Below are 21,552 nucleotides of genomic sequence, written 5' to 3'. Positions count from 1 at the left end.
GGGGCCAGCCGGGCCCCCTCGCCAGGCTGCGGCTTTGGGGGGGCACGGGGTGGTCCTCACCGGGGGCACCGGGACCCAGCGCTGCGGCACCGCGGAGCCGGGGTTCGGGGCTGTCGGGCGGCGGGTGGGGGGGGTTCTGCACGGTGAGGTTGTGGGGTTTGGGGGGTTTTGGGGTTTAAGGGTGACAGGGCTGCGGGGGTGGCACCGGACCCGCTTCCAGCAGGTGGCATCTTCCGCCCGGGTTTCGGTGCTCCGGCACGTCGCGGGTGCTGGGAAGGGATCTGGGGAGCAGCTGCGGTCCCTGGGGAGCGAAGCCCGGGGACGCGCCCCCGCAGGCACCCCCCGCCTGGATGGGGTCCGGGGGCGAGCCACAAACCGGGCGGGTGGCGGCTGGGTGCCGGGTTTGGCCGCTGTGCAGAAATGGCAGCTGCGGGACGAACCTGCGGCTGTTCCGTCGCGGGCTGATGATCCCGGCTGGTGATAAGACTCGTTAGCGATTATTTACAACCCCTGGGGAAGCAGCTGCCGAGTCCTGCACCTCCTTCTCTCGGGAGGTGGGTCCAGCCCGCCCGGTTGGCCGAGCCCCGAGCCGGAGGGAGCCCGGCTGCCCGCAGAGCCCGCGGCCGGGACGGGGCATCTCAGGCCCCGGAGGGCTGTTCCCTTCCACGCTGAGGACGTGGACGCGTTTCTCCTTGCCCTGTTTCACGGTCGGAGGACAAGTTGCCACTTGATCCGCTGGGTGCTGGGTGCCTGTGGGATGGGGAGGGAAGGATCCGGCTCCACTGACTTTGTCCCTCTGGAATTCCCTGACGCAGGAGCTGCGGCAGCTGAACGTGGCAACACTCTTTGGGATGCAAACGGCAACGGATATTAATGCACGGGGAGATAAGGGTGGGCAGCGTGGCCGGCAGCCTGCCGCCCCAGCACGCAGCAAGGAGACCCCACCAGCCCCTCGGCTAATTGGGATGTGTCTGTGCAGGCAGCGGCGGCTCAGGGCAGGGACCCTCTGTTGCGGGACCCCCTCGTCCCCGGGCTCGGGCAGCCTGGTCAGGCAGAAAGCTCCTTGTTCCGTCTGCAGCTCCTCCTGCGCTCGGCCCGTGGCACCTCTCAACCCTTCGTGTCCCCCATGCTGAGAGTGGAGAGGGGATCCCACGCCAGAGCCTCTCTTGAGGCTCCCGCTGCCCCCGGGCAGCCCCGTGCCGTGCCTTCGGCCCCGGCCGCATCCCTCCCCGCGGGGACACGAGGGTGCCCGGGCAGACGCTTCCCGTCTCTGCCACGGCTCTGGCGGGGCCGCACACCCCAGGACTCGGGTTCCTGGGCTCGGCTGTCCCCTGCCTGCCCGCCGCCTCCGAGGGAGCCGGGTCCGTCAGGAGCAAATTTGAGTCACTGCGGGAAGCCGGCGGCCGGGAGGGTTTTCCCACGGTGCTGCAGAAAGCAGCGAACTGCACCCTGTTCGGCGAGGACTGACGAAGGGGTGACACCTCCCGAACGAGCTTCGATTCATCGTTAGGCAGAGCCTGCTCCCAGGCAGCCGGCGGGCAGAGCAGCCGTCCCTGTGTGGGCTTTGGCCAAGGACAGCGGAAAATACCCAGGGCCTGGCGTTGTCCGAGGGGACGGGGTGGGACAGGAGGCTCCTCCGGCAGCTCTGGGTCGCGATCCCACCCGTGCTGTGCTGTGGAGGGGGACGTGTGCCCCTCTGCCATCCCTGAGCGGAGCTCGCAGGAACCCACGGGTGCATCGGCCTTCGCCACAAAATCTGCAGAGCTTGGGAGCAGAGGCGGCGTGGGGCTGGCGTCCCCCGGCCAGCCGGGGCTCGGCGTGGAGTCCGGCCAGGGCGGCACCGGGGCTCTGCAGGAAAGGCGAAAAAACCCCGGTGCCGCCCTGGACCATGTCGGTGTCAGGAGGAGGGGAGTGGCAGATGCCACGTGGCAGCCACCCCGTGCTGTGGTGCCCCGTGTCGTGGTCCCCCGTGCCATGATGCCCGCCGGCCCCGGGGCAGGGCACGCTCTCAGCAGCCCGTGCGGGTGTGGTGGAGGTTAGTTGAGGGCTGCAGCACCCGGTGCTGCCACTCGCATCGCCCAGGCTGTGGGTGTTGGCGATGAGCTCACGTCCCGAGACGTTACTTAATTCAGACGGTGCCACCGTGCCAGGCGCTGGCGGGGGGCAGCCGCGGGCTGCGGCGGTGCAGCCGCCGGCGGGCTCCGGCGCAGGCGTGTGCGTGCGTGTGCGTGCACGTGCCGCGAGCGCGCGGTCTCGGTGGGAGCCAACGCGCCGCACGGCCACGCTCGCCCCGTGGCACCGGTTCCCATCGCACCCCCGTGGTCAGCGTGGGGCAGAGGAGCCCATCACCGGGGCTGGCCCCACGCCAGCACGTCCCGCGGGGAGCACCGAGGTGAATCCTGCCCGTTTGCAGGGGTGGCCGCCGCAGCCGTGGCACCACGTGGCTGATGGCACTCCCCCTCCGCCAGCACCGCGCTCACGGTGCTCTGCCGAGCCCGGGCTCTCGGGCTCCTGGTGTTTCCCACCGATGAGCGTGGAGGGATGCATGGCGACACAAAAAAGGACCTGGCTTCCCCTTCCAGCCCCCTGCATGCTCCTGCCCCGCGGGGCCGGGGGAGCTGGCGCTTTTGGCAGATCCCGGCGCCTTCGGGTGCAGCTTCCACCTCTGCTGCCGAGCGCCGGTGACTCGAGCAAGTGATTTTTTAAAGGGTTGTGGCCTCTGGGCCCTGCACTTAAATAAATAAAGCGGTGGCTGTAGGTAAAGCCCGTGGCTGCCTGGTCCCTGTGCGAGGCAGGGGTCCGGGGGCGGCTCCGGGCGCGGGCTCCATCCCAGCTCTGCCTCGAAGCACAGGCACCTCCTGGGGCTGGAGCAGCTTTCCAGGATGGTTCCTGCCAAGTGAGAATAACTGGTGCAGCTGGTCTCCCCGCTCCCCTCCACCCCACATTACATATAATTGCCTATTTTAATTAATAAATTGGAGGCCACTCAAAGGAAAGCGGCGAGATTTGTTACAAACACTGCGGGGATCGTCTGCCAGCCCCGAGCCAGTCGTGTCACGGCGGATTTGAATCGGGCTCCCTTTGAATTCACTCGCAGACAGATCAGGAGATTTACAGCCCCCGCCTCGCCTCCCCGAGCCCTGCACCTCCAGCTGCGGGGCCGATCCCGCCCCGGCAGCTCCGGGTAACCCTGAGCATCCCCCAGGCCTCCCGGTGTGGGGTGGCGAGGACGGGGCTCCCCGTGCGGCTCCGATCCCCCGGGCCTGGGGTCCTGTGGCACTAGCTGTGCCCATCCTGGCGGGGAGCCCACCTGCCCCGGGGGGCAGCCGCGGGAGACGTTCAGGGGCTCTGGGGAAGTTCAGGGGCTTGGGAGAAGTTCAGGGACTCGGGAGAAGTTCAGGGACTCGGGGGAAGTTCAGGGGCTCAGAGGCTGCTTTCAGTCTCCACCAAAAATCGCCCTTTTGCTTTTTGGATTCTTTGCTTTTCTTACGCTTGATTCAAACCATTGTTTTTCAAGGGAAATTTTAATGTGAAAAAGATGTTTCGCTTTTCTACTAAACGCGAGCCTGGCCTGTGTAAGCAGTGAAGCTTCTCCTCTGACGAGGGCTGAGGGGGCGGACAGGGGCTCTGTGGGGACACGGCTCTGCCCTTCGCTGAGAGCCGGGACCGGGGTCCCACGGTGCTGCCGGGCTGGCGGGGCCGGGGTGACCCGGGCTGGCGGGGCTGGGATGCCGCAGCCTCCCGTGGGAGCCCCAGGCCCGTGCTCTGGTGTCCGTCAGCCCCGGCACCCTCGTCCGAGGAGCCACGGAGGCCGTGGTGACCCGGGAGGTTTGACCGGCTCCCAGCTCCTCCAGACCCGGTTCAGCCCCACACGATCTCGTTACATTTTTTGGCGCTGCCAGCTCTTCCCTCGAGGCTCGGTTTGGTCCTTCCTCCCACCGCGGCAGAGGAAGCGTTTACACTGGGGAAACCGCACGGCCGGCCCGGCCGCTGACGCACGCCTTGTTTACACGGCGTGCCCGTGAAAGTTACTCAGAGCAGTGTGTCACGCGTGGTGGAGCCAGACGGAGACCGGGCAGCCGCTGCCGCTGCTGCTGGGACGGTCGCAGGGAGCAGGGCTGAGCGGGGCCGGCCCCGGGCTCCCCACGAGGTGCTGGGCACAGGGCGGGTTCCTGCTGCAGCTTCCCCACGGACGCTCGGAGCATCCTCCTCCTCGGCCCCGTGGGATGAAGGACACTGTTTGCTCACGGCGTTGTCGTCGCGGCTGCCCCGGCGGCTTCCTGGAGGATGGAGGTGGCTCAGCCCTGTCCCCTCTGCCCGTACACGGGTGTTTTTAACCGCCCGGGTGATGCTGCGTCAGGAGCCGGGGCCGCCAGCCCGGCGCGGGGGTGAAGCCGCCTCGCAGGCCCCACGGCCGGCTCCCGGGTCCGGTGCTCGCCGGGCGCAGCCGGGGCGGCAGGAGGGTGTCAGCGGGAGGGACCCGGGTTTGGTGGGGAGTGGAACAGGCCGGGTGACCGGGTGTGGAGGGGCAGGTCTGGGGCCTCCCGCCCCGCTGCCCTCCCCGCACGCAGGCTCTCCCGCCCTGCCCTCCCTCATCTGCACCAGTGGAAGTGTCCCAGCAACATGAAACGATTACTCGGCGAGGAGAATCCAGCTCAGCGCTTCTTGGCATTCGCTGACGGCTTTTCATCTTCAAAGCTCCTTGCGAACATTAGCAAACTAATCCCTGCAACCTTCCTGTGAGATAGAGCAGGATCAAGCAGAGGAGTATTATCTCGCCACAGCAGATGGGGAAACTGAGGCACAGAGCGGTGACGCTGCTGCCCCGGGGCGCGGGGCGAAGCTACGTGTCAGCGCTGGGGGTGGAGTGTGGCCGGCCGGGCCATCGCGGTGCGGATCGCGCCGCCACTCTCTCCCCAACGCCGGTGATGCCGCCGTGAGCCATGAGCATCTCGCCGATTTACCCGGTTGGAGCCGCGTGGACATGGTGGAGAAAACCCAGCCACAGGGTCAGAGCCGCCGGCAGCAGCCCCACACCTCGAGGGGCAGCTCCCACCGGGGCCGTGCCTCCAGCTCGCGCCTTGACACGTGCTCTGAGGGACGCTCGTGGAGGGGGATGGCTCGGGCTGAGCTTTGCCTGGCTCCTGCTTGCTGGGTTCCCGCTGCGCTTTGGTGCCGACCCTCGGCTGATCTCGAGCCGGCCCCGCCGCACCGAGCGCGGGTCCCGTCACCGGAGGCTTCTGGTTCCCATGGCCCCACGGTTACGGCTGAGCTTGGGCAGCGCCTGGGGCTACGGGACCCCCGGCCGGCAGCCCCACTCCCCGCTCCCCGCCGTGCTGCTGGGGCGTTCGGCAGCATCTCTGCTTGCATGGGACTAACTGGGGAGTCCCGCGGCACCGGGAGCGTAACGGGGCCGGGATCGCTTTGCTCCGAGGGGAAACGGCGACCAAAAACCCCCCGGGGACCTGACCGACGCCTGCCAGCAAACCCGCGCCGTCAGCGCCGAACCTCTGCTCTTTTGCCTGCGCCCTGACCCTGGGCTCTGCGAGAAACACTTCTCAATTGAATGTCTTGTTGCAAATTGCAGCTCTAATTGGTTTAGCAGAGTTTAATTAGCCTGAACTGATGCGAGAGGCGAGATTCCTTAAAGGAGCCCAGCAGCTCGGGACGGAGCAGCCAGGGTTTGGGGGGAGGATGTTTGGCTCTTGAACCTCAGCCTGGATCGTGCTGCGGCCCGGAGGGGCTGGGGCGGCTCCGGCCCCGCACAATGCGGCGCCCAGACGGAAAGGTCAGATGTGAGGCGGCCATTCACTGCGGCCCAAAGGGCTCCTTTGTCCCCGCTCCGGCTCCACCCGCCGCCCCCAGCCCCTGCCCAGCCCGTGGGCTCCTTCGATCCCTGCCGGGTGCCGCAGGCAGGGCTGGCTCCTTGGCCGTGCCCAGCCTGGCTCCTCGCCCCACGGGTGCTGGGGGGGTCCAGGGAGCGGAGGGGAGCGGGGAGGCAGCATCACCCCACGTGCGGCAGACAGGTCCGTGGGGTTCTGCTCCCAGCTCTGCTCGAGAACCAGCCTTGGACCCTGCCCGAGGCGCGACCATGGGCAAGTCACATCCCTGCCCGTGGCGGGACGGCACCTCCCAGGGCTGCCAGAGCCGGGGGCGAGCGGAGCCCCCGGCACAGCTCTGCTGGGAGCAGGGCGGCCTCGAGCCCCCGAGCACCGCCGGGTCTGCCTAAGGCCACATCGAGCTACGCTGGCTCGGGGGAAGGAGCCGACCGGCTTCCCCCCGGCCCCCAGGCTCCTCCTGCCCCACGTCAGGCGGAGCGGGAGCCCGGCTGCTCCCTTCCAGATGCGGCAGCGCCTGCTGCTCCGGAGCGAGCGCCGACCCCTTCCCTGCCGAGCCGGCCGTTGTGCAACGCTGCTCCCAGCCAGGGAAAATCCCTTCCCGGCCTCCGCGCGCTGCTCTCGCATCCCGGAGCATGTGAGCGAGTGCATCACCGCCCGCCCGCTCGCCGAGGTCCCGCTCGGGGATTTGCCTCCCCGTCCCGCTGCCCTTACATGGGCAATTGCTCCGAGGCCGCAGAGCGAGCCCGGGGTCACGCCGGCCGGGGCGGCGATGGGGACAGGGACAGGCGCAGCGCTGCCTGCCGTGGGGCCAGCGGCACCCCAGGAGCCCGCACAGCCCCGTCCTTCCTCCCCAGCACAGCAGACCCCTCGCGGCGGGCTCCCTGCCCCGTACACACGCTGTCCCCAGGTACGGTGGCACTGCAGGGCCCCGGGGCTCCTCCACCAGAGCCCAGCTGTTTACACCGATGCCACCCAGGTTAAAACCCCAGCCGTCCCCGTTCCCGTCCCCTCCCTGGGGCTGCAAGGGGCTGTATGGGTGAAGAGGGGGAAGATCCGGCTTGGTGGAGGGCCAGCCCCCTGCCCTTCCCTGGGACTTGTCCTTAGGACGCAGGGAGGGACAGGGACATGCTGGTGCCAGCGGACACAACTGCTCTGCCTGCGCTGGCTGCTTGCATCGCACCCCGCTCCCCCCGGCCATGGACCCGGGCAGCTCCGTGTCTCACCGGACAGAAGCTGCATCCAGCCCCATCCCGCGCCAAACCGAGCTGCTCACGCTCTGCTGGCACCGGCTCGGAGCGAGGAGGCTGCTGCCGGGCCGGAGGGGTGGTGCAGGGTCCCCCGGGGCCTCTGGCCGGGGCCCCGCTTCTGAGAGAGCCCGGCTCAGCTCTGCCGAAAACATGACCTCAGCTGAGGCCAGCGCGAAGGGTGAAACGTTCCTCAGCTGCGTGGCCGGACACAGAAGTTCTTGGGGCTGGAGAAGGGCCCTGGGCTGCAGCGGGAGAAGCAGGGACAGGCGCAGAGCCCTGTGTCCCCAGCGCTCTGCCCGGGGCGCGGGGGGACGGACGGGGGGCCCGACTGCACCCCGACCCCCCTTGCAGACGGGCGGGTGATCTCTGTGCGGTGACACAGAGCAGGGAGGGGGCCGGGCGATGTCGGGGAGCCAGAGCCGCCTTACCCTGGGCTCCCCGCAGCCTGCGACCCCCTGCCTGCCCCATCCTGCTGGGACCCCCCCGGAGCCTGGCAGCGCTGGCACCGCCGCGGTTCCCCAGCCCAGGCTGGGCCAGGAGCGGCCCCAGCGGCAATGGGGATGTGTGGGGAGGCCAGTGACAGTGTGTGCCATGGGGGGCACGTCCCCCAGCTCTTCTCCTTCCCCTCCTCGCCCAGACGCGGGCTCGCGCAGCCCAAGGCAGCGGGGCCCAGCGATGCCTCAGTTTCCCCACGCGCGGGGCGGGGGCTGCCGGGCTGCCAGCGGAGCCGCGCGGGTGTTGAGGGAGCGGAGATGAAAGGAGCCCCATGACACAGACCTTACCGTAACCGCTGCCAGACGGGGCTGCCGTGGGAGGAGGAGGAGGGTGGAGGCGGCAGACAGGGTTCATGCGAGGATGGGTGCGTGGGGAGGGAGCGGCGTGCGGCAGGGCCGGGGTCGGGCTGCTCCGGGCAGCCCCCGGCCCCCGCGCCTCGGGCTCCCCCTGCCCCGGCCCCCTCTGCGCTGCGGGGCTCTGCCCCCCCAACCCCCCCATCCCGGTGCAGCCCCGCTGCGGGGCGGGGGGACACGGGCACCCCCCGGCACCCGCAGCCGGTGCCGAGCACCCTCGCTGCCGCCCCCCGGCACCCCAATACCCACCCTCACCCCCCGCTCCCCCCCACTTGCACCCCCTCCCACCCCGCGCTGCCCCCGCCCCCGGTCCCCCGCCGCCCCGCCCGGTGATTCACGCCGCCCCGCCGCTTTATAGGGCCGCCGGCCCCGCCGCCGCCCCACAGGCAACAGGTCGCCGGAGCGTCCCGGCCCGTCCCGGCCCCGCCATGCCGCTGCGGCTGGCGCTCCTCCTGCTCGCCCTCTGCAGCCCCGCCGCCGCGCACGGTAAGTGCCGCCCGGGGGGTCCCGGCGGGGCGGGGGGGACCCCCCCGGGCCGCCGCTCCGCCCGCTCCGCCCGCCGCCCCGGGCCGTCGGTGCCGCCGCGCCCCGTCCCGGTGCTCCGGCAGGTGCTCGGGGCGGCCCGGCCCGGGGTCCCGGCGCCGTTACCGGGCTGCCCCCCCCAGACGCCGCTGTCCCCCCGCCCCGGTCCCTCCCGGCAGCCGCCGCCCCGGCCGGGTGCGGGCAGCGGGCTGGGCTCTCGGCGGCAGAAACCCGTTTCACCGGGAGGCCCCCGGGTGGCGGAGCGGTGCCCGGTGCCCGGCGGTGCCGCTCGGGTGGCCCCTGTCCCCCAGCTGTCCCCCCCCGGAGGCAGCCGCCTCCGTCAGGCTCGGTCCCGGGGCTGCCGCAGCGAGTGCCCGTGGTCCCGCACGGCCCCGCTGCCGTGTCCCGTGTCGTGGGGGTGCCGGTGCCCGACCCTGGCATCCCGCACCCCCGGGTGCCCTGGGACGGGGGCGACCGGGGCAACAGCCTGGCTGGCCCCGCGTTGCTCCCAGGACGGCTGCCCGGGCGGGTGTCCCTGTGCCCGGGGGTGGGGCAGGAGGGCTGCGCCCTGGGGCTGCGTGAGCCGGGTGGGGAGAGCTGGGGACGGCGGCGGGTTCACGATCTGGGTGTGGAGTCTGGAGCTCGGACCCCTCCCGGTTCGGCTGCCGGTGCTGGCAGCTCTCGTGGGCGCTGGGAGGTGTCCGACCTCTTCGGGAGCTGTTTCCTCGCAGGGAGCCAGCCGGGACCCCGGCCCGGGGCTCCCGCAACCCTGCCCAGCACCGCGGAGCCGTGGCCGCTGCTGCCAGCGTCAGCTCTCCCGCAGCAGCGCTGGAGTTTCCGTGTTCCCTCGCACGGTCCTGTTCGTCTCCATCATCCCTGCCAGCGTGGGCAGGGGCTGCGCTCCCGGGTAGCGGCAGGTCAGGGTGCCCCGAGGGACGGGGGAGGCTCCCGCGAGGCCCCTCGTGCTGCTGCGGCCCCGGGGTCACATCTGGCATTGCCCCAGCCCGCGGGATTCCCACTTGCTGCTTCGCAGGGTTAAGCACAAGTGCTGGAAGACCCTGGGCAGGGACACGCTGCGTCCCCCCGGCCAGAGCCCGGGTCCTCCAGCCGAGGACGGGGCACCCCAAGAGCCCCGTGCCAGCCTCTCCGGCCCGCAGCCCCCCAGCTCCGCTCACGGGGCGAGTGGCCCCCGTCCCCCGGCCTGAGCCACGTCCCGTGTTGGCATCCCCGTGCCCCAGCGCGGCTCGGGAGCCGGTGTGTGCCCCACTGCTGCTGGCCCGGGGTGCACCCTGGACGTGTGGGTGGGGGAGTGGGGGTCCGTCCCGTTGCGGGTGGGATCGTGCTGCACGTGGCGGCAGTTGCGGGGTGAGCGCGGCCCAAAGCCAGCGCACGGCTCCCGGGGAGGTTGGTGCCGCGGGGAATAGGGGCCACGGGGTGTTGTAAAGGAAAAATGGGCTTGAAAGAGCGATTAGACAAACCCCCGGGGGATGAACCCACCGTTCAGAGGCGTGTGGGCCCGGCGGATGCTCCCGGGGTGCCCGGGTCGCTGGTTCCCGCAGCCCCAGGGTTCGCTCCGTTCGTGGCCACCCCACGGAGCTGTCGGTGGCCACAGCCGGGCCAGGAGTCCCCACGTGCTTTTGGCTGAACCAAAATTGGGTGCGCGGGGCCACACACACGCATGGCACACACCGGGGGTCCGAGGCGGGTGCTGGCTCCGCTCGGGAGCAGGGTGAATCCCTGCTTTGGAGGGGAGCGACTCCAGCCCGACACCGGCAGGATCCATCCCCCCCCCGTCCCTCCCTCACATCTTTTGCCGTTTAACAAACCTCCAGCGCAGCTGATGAGAGCGTAAACCCAAATAAGCGTCACAAGAGGCTGGTTCGCAGAGGCGGAAATTGCAGAGGAATCACTCACAAAAAAAAAAAAAATTATAACTGATTCGTTCGTGGGGTGAAGGAACAAACAGGCTTTTGAGTCAGCCCCGATGCCGCGGGGCTGGCCCCGGCCCAAGGGCTGCGTCAAGTGCCCGTTCTCCAGCCGCCGGCTCGGCCGCTCCTCGCAGAGGCCGTGGGGGTCGGGCCCCCGCGCCGTGGGGACAGTCCCCATCCCTCTGTGGGGCCGCTGGCGCCTGCCAGGGGTCCGGCCCTCGCAGCACAGGCGCCCGTCGGCCCCGCTTTGGGTGTCCCCTCCGTGGGGTCGGGCAGGGCGGGGGGTACGGTGCAAGCCCACGCCCTGGCTCGCTGCTGGGCATCTCCCAGTGCATCAGTTGTGAGCGCTGGGGTAACTGGTGCGTCCCTGTGGTCGCGGTGCTGGGTTTGGAGCCGGGCTGTTGGGACGTCGGGGCGGCCGTGTGGGCACAGAGCTGTCACACCGTGCTGGGGCCCACGGGGACACCCACTCCGGGGCAGCCCTTGTGCCTCAGGAGAGGTGGGCGCCAGCACGGACCCTCTTTAGGTTCCCCAGTTCGTCCCGTGCTGACCCTTCCCGGGCACCACTGCGGTCCCCACGCCTCTGCCCCGGGGTGGCCCGGCCGTGGCCGGGGTCTCGCCGCCCTTCGCGCGGTGGCCCGGCGTCGCGGGGACCCCTCACCCTCTGCCCTCCCCGCAGGTGGGATCTGCTGGCTGCAGCAGGGGAAGGAGGCCAAGTGCACCATGATCCTGAAGACAGACGTGACGTGGGAGGAATGCTGTGCCAACGGCAACGTGGACGTGGCTTGGTCTAATTACACCTACCCAGGCAACAAGATCAGCCTGCTGGGCTTCCTGGGGCTGGTGACCTGCCACCCCTGCAAAGGTGAGCGCGGCCGCAGGGCGAGTGGGCTGCAGCGGGGCTGGGCCCTGCTCGGGGAGGGGACGGTGCCCAGAGTCCCCCGGGGACGGTGCCCGGAGCCTGCAGCTCCGGGTGAGGCGGTGGCCACAGGGCTGGGCTGCCCCTCGCCCCGCAGGGCTCGCCAGTGCCCTCCTGGGCTGTCTGGGATGGCACAGGGACCCCGGCGACCCCGGGACGATGCCGCTGTGGGGCCAGGGCTCCCGGGCAGCCCCATCCCCTGGCAGCACTCGTTTCGTGTGTGTTTTCGTATCCCGCTCTGCGTGACCCGGGCCTTGGCTGGGCAGCCCGAGTGCGAGGAGCCGCGCTGGGGCTCCCCGGTCCCGGTTAACTCCGCCGTGGCTGGGGCCTCCCGCCCCTGCCCTCGCCAGCCCCGCTCACAGGGAAACTTCTTGAGGTTTTTTTTTAAGGAAAAGAGATCGATTTCTTCCCCTCTGCTCCCCCCGCCTCCTCCCAGCGTGTGTGTGAAATGGCTTTATGTAACGGGCAGTTCCAGAAGTGGAAACTCTCCAGCTGTGAGTTCCAGCCCCGCCAGATGTTTTGGCGTGCGCCAGAGGCGCGGATCCCCCAGCCGCACTTGCGTGGCCGTGTGAGAGCTGCCCGAGGACCTGCTGACCGCAGGAGGCACGAGCGGGTCTTCCCAAGGTCACGTCGTTACTTGCTAAAGGGGGGAAAAGGCTCTTAACAAAACTGCTTCTCCCAGCCCCTCTGCACCCCCCCCCACATCACCCCGCTGCTCCTCGGCACGGCACGGCTCGGGGTCGCACCCTGTGCCAGCCGGAGCCCGGGTGAGATCCTGGCCCCGTCTTTCTGCCCCGTCTCCCACCACGGGCTCGGCTGGGCTGGCCCCGCTTGGCGGGTGCCAGCAGCACGGTCAGGGTCATGGGCACGTGGTCCAGCCCCCTCCGTTAAGCAGTCCAGACCCCGCTGTGCCAGTGACAACGTCCCGGAGCGGAGGGCGACGAGGGTCCCGCTTGCTCCAGCAGCCCCTGGGCGCGGGGCCGTGCCCCTCTCCTGGGGTCTCAGCCTGCCGGCCCTCGGCCAGCCCCAGCTGTGGAGATCAGGGAGTGAACTGGGAAACTGCCTCCCACCAGGGAATTTCCCCGGGGGAGAGCGGGGCCAAGCAGACAGGGAATTCCCCTTCCTCCTCCTCCTCCTCCTCCTCCTCCTCCTCCTCCTCCTCCTCCTCCTCCTCCTCCCCGCTGTCTCCCCACGGAACCCCTCTCCCCAGGGAAATCCCCCTCCACCTCCCCGCACACACCCTGTCTGCGGGGTCCCTCCTGCTGGGGGGTGAATCCCCGGCTTGGGACGTTTCCCAGTCCTGCCCCGGGGGCAGCCCCAGCTCCCAGCACCGCCCGTGTCCCCGGGGGCGAAGGGTCCCTTTGGGGCGAGGGCTGTGGGCGCTTCAGGGCGGGGAAGGGGCTTCCAGCTGCCCCAGCCGCAGCCCCCGTCGCTGCCCTGCTCTGGGCGCTGACCCCTCTGCCTCTCCCCGCGGAGGCTCCGGCGCCTGGTTCGGGGCCCCTCTCCATCCCCGCCGGCGTGGGCACGGCCCCGGGGGACAAAGCTGTCCCCTGTCTGGGGCTCCGCGCCCGCTGCTGCGTCCCGCTCTCGCGTTCAAGTCACGGAGGCCCCGAGCGGAACAGGGCCGGGCATTGTCTGCGGGAGCCGCGTCCCCCATCGCCCGGGCGACTCGCAGAGCCCGGCTCCTTCGGGAGGAGCGGGGGCCTCGCCGAGAGAGAGATTTTTTCCATTGCACAAGAAAAAGCGACGTCTCCTTCCAAAAAATAACTCCACAGAAATGCGTTCGCCGGTGCGGAGCGGAGGGCTGGGGCCGGCGCTGGCGGAGCGCGCGGGGCCGCGGCCAACGACCTGCTCCTCGGGGCTGAGCAGATCCAGATGCTGCTCGGGGCAGCTCGTGCGCGGTGTGACCCTGCGGGGGGCTCGGGACCCCCGGGGCTGGTGCTGGTCGGTGCCGTGGGGCCGGGCTGGGCGGGACGGACCCTTCCCTCACGTGCTGCTCCGCTCTGTCCCCAGAGAGCTGCGAGGGGGTGGTGTGCGGCCCCGACAAGGTCTGCAAGATGAAGCACGGGCGGCCCCAGTGCGCCTGCGCCCCGGACTGCTCCAGCCTGCCCCGCAAGCTGCAGGTCTGCGGCTCCGACGGCTACACGTACCGGGACGAGTGCGACCTGCTGACGGCCAAGTGCAGAGACCACCCCGACCTCGAAGTCATGTACCAGGGCAAATGCAAAAGTAGGTCCCGTCGTGCCCCCACCATCTCATCCCCTCCCCATCCCATCCCCTGCGGCTCTCATGGGACCTGTCCGAGCTGTGCCTGCGTGGAAAGGGACGAGCAGCAGTTCGCTCGCCGGCTCTCCTGGGCACCACGAGCCGCTCTGGTGCAGAGGGGAAGGGTCGCGCTGCCGTGTGGTGCTGCCGCGTCCTGCCGGGTCTCCCCCATTCCCCCCTCCATGGGCAGCGTGTCCCGGTGAGGAGCCGTCCTGCCCCGAGCCCCGGCTGCTGCCATCGTCCCACCAGCACGGTACCCAGTGCCCGGCCCTGGCTGTGCCCAGGGAGGGCAGGTCTGTCCCGGCGCAGGGACGCGGGGCTGTGCCTGGTGCGGGGACATCGCTCCGCAGCCAGCCCTGCGCTGACGGGTGCCCGCAGGGAAGTCACGTCCCTCGGCATCGCCCTCCGGGCTGGCACCCGCCCGGCTGGCAGCCGCTGGCTGCCCCGGTGGGGACACAGCAGCGGAGCCGCCCGTGACGCCGGCGCAGCCCGTCAGTGCGCCGGGGGTTTGGCCTCGCCGCGGGCTGAGGAGTTACAGTCCGTGAAATGTCACTTACAAACATCGAGCCCCTTTTTTTGTTGTTTTGTTGGAGAGAGCAGCAATCCTCCCGGCCCTGCCAAGAACTGTCAGGATTATTATGGTTATTTTCGCCAGCCCTCCTTGCTGAAATGCTTTGCCTGTCAAGCTCGGGGCTGCACAGGGAAATATGGGGCGAGAATGTGAGTTGGGAGCTGCAGATGCCAAATCCCCGTCCAGTCCCACAGGGAAAGGCAGGAAGGCGGAGGGACGGTGTCGAGAAGGGCTCGCGGTGCCCGGGGAGCGCTGCGGGTCCGGCCGTGCCCCCGCTGGGGGGTTGTGCTGTGGGGCCATCGGCCTGCACGGACCCGGGGGTCTTGCTGTGGGATGGGGGGTGCACAGGGCCTGATCCTGCCCGCGCAGGCTCCCGCCGCCCCCGCGCGTCCCCGCTGGCGGGGCTGGCCCGGCTCCGCGGTGACCCTGCCCTTCCCCTCTGGCCGGGGCGTGCGGCGCGGCGGCTGCCAACCTGGCCGGAGCGGCCGCTGCTCCCCTGCCAAGGCACCTGCGTTGGCCCAGCCGGGTCCCACCGCACCGAGCTGGGCTCAGCCCCGTGCTCTCGTGCTCTGCAGCTGGACGCTGGCTCCCCCCGCCCAGCGAGGCTCCGGCCGGGGCCGTGCCCGGGGGCTGCGGGGCCACGCGATCCCTCACGCCCGGGACGTCGGCCCCTGCCAGCTCCCGTCCTCGGGAGTGGCGGCGATGGGGGAGCTCGGGCCCCTCCAGCCCCCGGCTCCACTCCGTCCCCCGGTAGCTAGAGGCGGGCGGGGGCCCGAGCTGCCCCGGCTTCCCCGGGACGATCCCGCTGCCCGCCGGGGTCGGAGGAGCTGCAGGAGGAGGGTGGCCGTCCCTGGCTCAGCCGTGGCCGCGTGTGCTTCCCCGCAGAGTCCTGCTCCAGCGTGGTGTGCCCCGGCACCCACACCTGCGTGGTGGACCAGACGGGCAGCGCCCACTGCGTGATGTGCCGGACGGCTCCCTGCCCCGAGCCCACCAGCCTGGACCGCGCCCTCTGCGGCAACAACAACGTCACCTACCCCTCGGCGTGCCACCTCCGGCGGGCCACCTGCCACCGCGGCCGCTCCATCGGCGTGCGCCACTACGGCAGCTGCTCGGGTGAGCGGGGCATCCCGGGGGGGAGCGGGGCATCCCGGGGGGGAGCGGGGCCCGGACCCCTGGCGCCCACCCGCCCCTCGCACCCCCTCACCGCTCCTCCCTCTCTCCTCTGTCGTTTCCAGCTGCGGCCAAATTCTCCCCAGAGACGGACAACGCGGAAGAGAACTACGTGTGAATCCTCCCTCGCCGCGGGGCCGGACCCGGGAGACAGGGGCATTATGTGTATATTGTACAAACCATATACCTGATATTTATTAAGATAAAAAGATCCTTATTTATACCTGTGTATGTTATGCAGTCGCAGGGGGCCCCGTTCTCGGTCCTGCTGCCCAGGGAGCAGGGGGGAAGGCGTCAGCAGCCCGCACGGCCGGGGCGAGGCCGAGCCGCCCCGGGGATGCTCCGGTGCCTGGCGGAGGGGGCGTCCGTGCTGCCGCGCGCGGGGCCCCCCCACGCGTCCTTGGCCGCCAGCCCTGGGGCTATTTATTTTTGGATCGAATTCTCGGTACTCTGCTGACGTTTCTGGCCGGGACCTCGAGGGCTGGAGGGAATCTGCGCTTTCGCCTTCCCCGGAGGGGCTCAGCCCCGGCTGCCAGCGGCAGGAAGGGCAGCACGGCGCTGCGGCACGTTGGAGACAGAGAGAGATGTATTTTTTATATATATATATGTATGTATGTTATTTCTCCTAAAGTTTTAGCATGTGTATGTTAAAACGGATTTTAGTTCAGACCAGGCTCCTGCCCCTCTTTGCAGTCACCGTGTGCTGGCAGCCGGGCATTGCTGCCCACCGCAGACCCTGGCAGCCCCGGCCGGGGGGTCCCACCAAGCCCATTGCCTGAGGGGGCAGCCTGCCCAGAGCCCCCTCCATCCCTCCCTGCCAAAACCCCTTTGGAGGTAGCCCGGGCTGCGGGGGGAGAGGGGGGTCCGCACCCCTGGAGGTGTTTCTAGGGCTGTGCAGTGCCCCAGGACGGTGCTGAGCTCCCGCCCTCCCAGGACCCCAGCCCAGCTCCCCCCCAGCTGTGCAGCCCCCCTCCAGCCCACCTCCTGCACCCCCTGCTCTGTCTGCACCCTCTGTATTTATTTTTAATTCTCTCATTTTGTATGTTGTCGCCTCTGTAAATACCATCTCACCTCTGACACCGAGAAGCTACTGCCTTTATATAAATATCATATATATATATTATATATATATAAAAATACCCTATTTTCTATTTTTGTATGATTGCATTCTGATTCCCCAGGCAGACGCTGTGGGAACATACACATTTCCTGTTCGGTTTTGTTAGGGGCATTTTACGGCTGTGTTACAATTTGGATTATAATTAAAAGAAGAATAAACGCTGCCGCGGGTCCCCGTCTGTTCAGCAGGTTCTGGGGCCGCGGGAGGCGGCTGTGCCACCCGCAGCACCGCTGCTCGCCCCTTGCTGCGGGCTGGGGGTCGTGGCAGGGGGATGCGGGGGTACCCGGGGCAGGGGCTCGGCCCCGCTCACCGGCTGCGACTGCTCCGGCTCGGTGGGGTTTTTCCAGTCTCTCCGCAGCGGGAGGAAAGGGGAGAGCGGGGAAGAGCAACGGCACCGCGGGTGAATCTGTTCCCAATATCGTGCCGTGCCGCGAGGGTTTGGTATTTCACAAAACAATTCCTGCCCTTAATTGGGTCCCGATGTGCGACGCTTCCCCGGCAGCCGCCGGCGCTCCCAGCTCGGCAGGACCCGCCGCCGGGTCCCCTCGGCTGCCCTGCAGCCCCCCCGCTGCCCGCCCAGCCCGGCGATGCCCCCGCGCCCCCCGCTTTGGGGATGGGTGCGAGGGAGTGGCCAGACCCCTGCCCAGGACTCGCTGCCCTGGCACCGGCGCTGGCCCCGCGGGGGCGTGTGGCCTGGGTTCCTCTGCAGCCCCCCGCAGCGCCTTCCTCCCCAGGGCAGCTCATCCTCCTCCTCCGCCCGGCCTCAGGGTTTGCCCCCGAAGCGCCTGGCGCGATGCCCCACGCTAGGCCCGCGGGCACAGGCTGTGGCAGCTGATGAGCGGGAGATTTCGGCTCCCCCAGCCCGGCCGTGAGTCAGGCGCCTCCTCCCCGCCGGCTCTCGGGTGGTCCGGGACAGGCTGGGACAGGCGCCGGCTCCCCGGCTGCGCGCGGGAGCCCCGAGGCTGGCGGCCCTGCCCCGGCGTCCCGGGGGGTCTGCCCCGCTGCCAGGGGAGGCTGGCAGCGATCTGCTGCCTGTCCCCCGCTGTCCCCGAGGCCACCGATGCCCGTGGCCGTGTCCCCCTGACCCCGCGCAAAGCCCGGCAGCGGGGAGCCGGGATCGCGGCCGGAGGGGATGGGGCAGCGTGCCCCAGGGAGGGCCCACGGGGACCGCAGGGGTGAGGGTGGCTTCTGGGGCCCCCTCGGCACGCTGGCCTAGCCCTGGCCTTCGTCCCGCCCGGCAGAGCCCCTGGGGGCAGCGAGGTGGCCTGTGCCGGATGCTGCGGTCGGCCGCGGCCTCCTGCGGGCCCCCCCGGGCGGGGAGGGCGGCTGCGCCCCACGGCCGCGGCGTGCCGGCAATTTGCAGATAAAACAAACAACCGGGAGCGGGGAATGTCTGGGTCCGTCCCTGGAGACGGCCACGACGCCGGGCAAAGCCGCACGCCGTGTGCGCGGCCCAGCTGAGACCCAGCAGCAGCTCGGCACACATGTGCCTGGGCAGCTCCCGGGCCCTGCGCCCGCGGCCACTCCGCTCCCTGCGGGCCCCAGCGCACCGGGGCGGCGGGCACGGCCCTCGGTGGGATCCCCGCGGGCTCTGCGGGGTGGCTGGGAGCCCATCTGCCCCCGGGGGCTGTCTGTGGTTCCCCTGTTTGGGGGGTCCTGCGGCGCGGTGGGGAGGGTGCGGTGTGGGGCAGGACGGGACTAGACGAGGTGGGATGGGATGAGACAGGGTGGGACGGGACGGGGAGCCCCACCCCGGCGGGACGGCGGCTCGGGCGCTGCCGGGGATGCTCCGTGGGGCAGCGCCTGGATCCCGGCTCCTCCGGGGCAGGGCCTGGGCCTGGCTTGAGGCTGGTGCTTCCCTCCTTCCCCTGCACCTCCTGCTCCATCCTCCGCAGCCCAGCACGAGCCGGGGTCTGGCACAAAGGGGGGCGGTGGGATGGCCAGAGAGGGGTCGTGGTGGGGCAGGGAAGGACAGGCGAGGGGAAAGCTGGGAACAACCAGCCCTGTTGGGGTGGAGGATCAGCCCCCCCGGGGCTGGCTGCCCACCAGGGACTGAAGGGGGCTGAACCCCAGCCAGCTCTGCCGGCTCCCGGCGCAGGCGGGTCTCCGTCTCCGTTTGGGTCTCCCCATCGTGTCCCTGGGGCAGGATCAGGGTGGGCAGGGGCTGGGCTGGGGGTGAGGGTCCCTGGAGCTCCTGCTGCCCCAGAGCCGGGGGCGGTGGCCCCTCTGTAAGGGGGGAGCAGGGTGGGGAGGGGGAAGGAGAATGGACAGAGGTCTGGGACCGAGGTTTTATTGAGGAAGGCAAACCTCGGCCCCCCTCCCCGCACCCCATCTGCCCCCGGGACCCCCTCCCACCCCCAGCCCTCGCTAAGGCTCCGGCTGCCCCTTCTGGTGGCCAGGCCCTCGCACAGTGCGATGCACCCAGTCGATGTAGTTGGAGATCTTGGTGTAGATGTCGGGGTACCGGCGGTCCCCACATCTCTCCCCCGAGAATGAGACGATGCCGTAAACCTTTTGCTTGAAGATGAGGGGTCCCCCAGAGTCGCCCTGCGAAGCACAGGGGTGGGAGGGAGCCCAGCGGGTGCCCCGGAGGGGGGTGGCTGGGGGGCTCGGGGCACTCACGGCGCAGACGCCCTGCAGCGTGGCGTTGCGGCTGGCTCCGCACAGCATGTTGGGCGAGACCTTGCCCCTCCACAGCGTCCGGCACAGGCTCCGCTTGACGATGGTGGTGCCAGTCTCCATCAGCTCGGTGGGCCGGTCGCCGTAGTTGGAGGTGTCCCCCCAGCCCATCACGTAGCAGACGGTGCCGGGCTTCAGGTCGACATGGGGCGAGGGCAGGCGGATCCGCTTCACGTACTCGTTCAGCGTGGCCGACCTGTTCAGCTGGGCGGGGAGCCGGGGGCGCGGGTGGTTTCGTGCTGGGGCAGAGCCCCCAGCCGCTCCCCCTGGGGACCCCGACCACCCGCACCCCAGCACATGCCTGCCCCAGCCCCCTGCTCGCGTGGACCCCCCAGCCCTGCCCTTCCCCCTTCAGGGGCTGGGCCCCCCCCTGCCAGCCCCTCTGCACTGGTCCCAGTCTGCTCCAGAGACTGGCAGCCCGGGAGCAGCGGGAGCTGCCCACGAGGCGTGGGGCACCCCATCTCCCTCCTGCGCCCCACGAGGTGTGGGGCACCCCATCTCCCGGCCGGCAGACGCCCACGACCGCCCGGCGAGCGGGTCCACGATGCCCGGGGCGCGCGGGCCTCACCCTGAGCAGGCGGATGTCGTTGTCCGTGGAGCGGGGGCTGTAGCGCGGGTGGGCGATGGACTCGGTGACGCTGAAGACCTGCTGGGACCCCTCGGGCTCCTCCAGCCTGTGGGCGCCCAGCACCACCCGCACCGAGGGGCTGCGCCTGCGGCAGAGGGGCCCTGAGTGGGTGCTGCCGCGGCCGGGGGTGAGCGGGGACGGGGAGAAGGGGGTGGCGAGGTGGGCTCGAGGAGGGCACGGTGGGTGGGAGGGGGACTGCTCCAGGACTGTGTAACCCCCGGGATGGGGGCATCCATTCGAGGGGTGCTGTGCTGTGTCCGGGGGGGGGACGGGAGGTGTGAGCCCTGTGCAGAGCCACAGCTCACCTGGGGATGAGGCAGTGGGCTGCTGTCATCACCCACTTGGGCCACACCAGGAAGCCCCCGCAGACGTGCTGCCCGTCCATCTGGATGGAGGCCACGAAGGGCCGGGAGTGGGGAGCCACCGCCTTCCCCCCGATGATCCAGCTCCCCTGGGCGCCTGGTGGATGGGTGGGTGCAGGTGGTCACTGGCTCTCGCCTGTGTCTGTCTTGTCCCAAGCACCCCAGCACTACCCACAGGTGCTGGGGAGCGGCTGAGCATCAGCTCCAGCTGAGGAGGGCTGAGCGTGGCCCGGCAAAGCCTCCCCTGCCCTGCAGTGCTCCAGCCCAGGGTCCCCCTCTCCCAGCCTGGCCGTGGGGACCAGCCCTGCAGCCCTCCCTGCCCCAGCTCTCCTGTTACCTGCTGGGGCCAGCACCGGGAGCAGGACGGCGCCTCCCAGGCTGAGGATGAAGAACCCAGCCGTGACCATACTGGTGCAGAGCGGGGCCACTGCCACCTCCTCTGGGCCACCCGGGGTGGGGGTGCTTAAATACCCCCGGGGGCTGAGGCGGGCATCGCCCGCCTGCTTCCTCCTCTCTGGGTGCTGCCGCCTTGTGCAATTGCAGTGGGGTGGGGGCACGGGCTGTGCAACCCTGTGTCGGGGTAGATGCCGGGTTGTGGCTTCCCCCGGAGCCGGGCGGAAGGGAGGAGAGCGGGTCTGGGGGGAAAGGGTGAAGCAGAGCGGCTTCCCCACCCAGCCCGACCCCTCTCGCGCTTTGAGCAGGTCAGGATGAAACCCCTCTCCTCTCGGCAGGGAGGTGGGAGCAGCAGGGCCCCGCCACGTCCCAGGTCACCGCAGCGTCCGCGGGGCTGGCGGCAGCCTGGCTGCTGAGGGTGGCACGGGGACTGTGCTGTGCTCGGCCCCGAATCGTCTTTGGGCCCCTCCAGAGACCGCCGGGCTCCGGGATGGTGCTGCGGGCAGGGGGGGGGTTTGCTGCCCCGGTCTGCAGCCCCCCAGGGTGCAAGAAGGGCTGCGGGGTGATCCGGGGTGGGGGACGGGGCCCCGCTGCCGGGCGGCCCTCGCTGCGGGGCCAGGCTTGCCGTGGGGCCGAGCGCGGAGCCCTTGCCCCGGCAGCGGGCAGGTTTCCCAACGGCGCCGTGGTCGGAGCCCGGCTCGGGGCTTCCTGTGCCAGTTGCCAGTTTGCCCAACGCGACCGTTGCGTTGGGAAACGGGGGAGCGGCGAGGGGGGACGCGCAGCCCGGGCTCCCCCCGCTCCATCCCCTCCCCAGTCGCCCCTTGCACCGCCAGGGCTGCGGGCCCGGGGGCGCGGGGGCCCCGGCACGGTGGGAGCGATGGGGGTGGCCTTTGGCCGCGGTGGGGACCCTCCCGGGGCGGGGGGGCCCGTCCTGCCCGGGGCGAGGAGCTGGCAGCCCCCCCGGCCCCCCGCTCCGGGCACCGCGCAGCCGGGACCCGCTTTGGGCCCCCCCCCGCACCCCAGAAGGAGCCGCAGCCCCGGCGGGCGGGGGGCGCCGCGC

The 21,552-nt window shown here is 70.4% G+C and overlaps 2 protein-coding genes across 2 annotated transcripts; one reads left to right on the top strand and one right to left on the bottom strand.

Annotated features, from left to right (window-relative positions):
- Positions 1–8,331: 8,331 nt before the first annotated feature.
- FSTL3 (follistatin like 3) lies at positions 8,332–15,531 on the top strand. The gene is made up of 5 exons (XM_068420621.1): positions 8,332–8,421; positions 11,065–11,250; positions 13,318–13,533; positions 15,026–15,253; positions 15,376–15,531. Exons 1-5 carry the CDS (start codon positions 8,364–8,366, stop codon positions 15,426–15,428), a joined length of 741 nt encoding a protein of 246 aa, XP_068276722.1. The 5' UTR covers positions 8,332–8,363; the 3' UTR covers positions 15,429–15,531.
- A 3,266-nt stretch (positions 15,532–18,797) lies between these two features.
- PRSS57 (serine protease 57) lies at positions 18,798–20,506 on the bottom strand. The gene is made up of 5 exons (XM_068420591.1): positions 20,437–20,506; positions 20,043–20,196; positions 19,678–19,822; positions 19,053–19,313; positions 18,798–18,977 (listed from the first exon to the last, which is right to left on the bottom strand). The coding sequence occupies exons 1-5, from the start codon at positions 20,504–20,506 to the stop codon at positions 18,798–18,800; spliced, it is 810 nt and encodes a 269-aa protein (XP_068276692.1).
- Positions 20,507–21,552: the final 1,046 nt, after the last annotated feature.

This window comes from Nyctibius grandis, chromosome 31 (assembly GCF_013368605.1).
Source record: "Nyctibius grandis isolate bNycGra1 chromosome 31, bNycGra1.pri, whole genome shotgun sequence".
Lineage (NCBI taxonomy): Eukaryota > Metazoa > Chordata > Aves > Nyctibiiformes > Nyctibiidae > Nyctibius > Nyctibius grandis.
This window is presented reverse-complemented; position numbering and strand designations above follow the sequence as displayed.

Bases quoted from the DNA above. Each gene is read 5' to 3' on its own strand.
- FSTL3 (XM_068420621.1), top strand. From the start codon at position 8,364: ATGCCGCTGCGGCTGGCGCTCCTCCTGCTCGCCCTCTGCAGCCCCGCC. The intron at 11,251-13,317 runs GTGAGCGCGGCC...CTCTGTCCCCAG, and splicing joins GACCTGCCACCCCTGCAAAG to AGAGCTGCGAGGGGGTGGTG. The intron at 13,534-15,025 runs GTAGGTCCCGTC...GCTTCCCCGCAG, and splicing joins GTACCAGGGCAAATGCAAAA to AGTCCTGCTCCAGCGTGGTG.
- PRSS57 (XM_068420591.1), bottom strand. From the start codon at position 20,506: ATGGTCACGGCTGGGTTCTTCATCCTCAGCCTGGGAGGCGCCGTCCTG. The intron at 19,314-19,677 runs GTGAGGCCCGCG...CTCCCCGCCCAG, and splicing joins ACGACATCCGCCTGCTCAGG to CTGAACAGGTCGGCCACGCT. The intron at 18,978-19,052 runs GTGAGTGCCCCG...TGTGCTTCGCAG, and splicing joins CGCTGCAGGGCGTCTGCGCC to GGCGACTCTGGGGGACCCCT.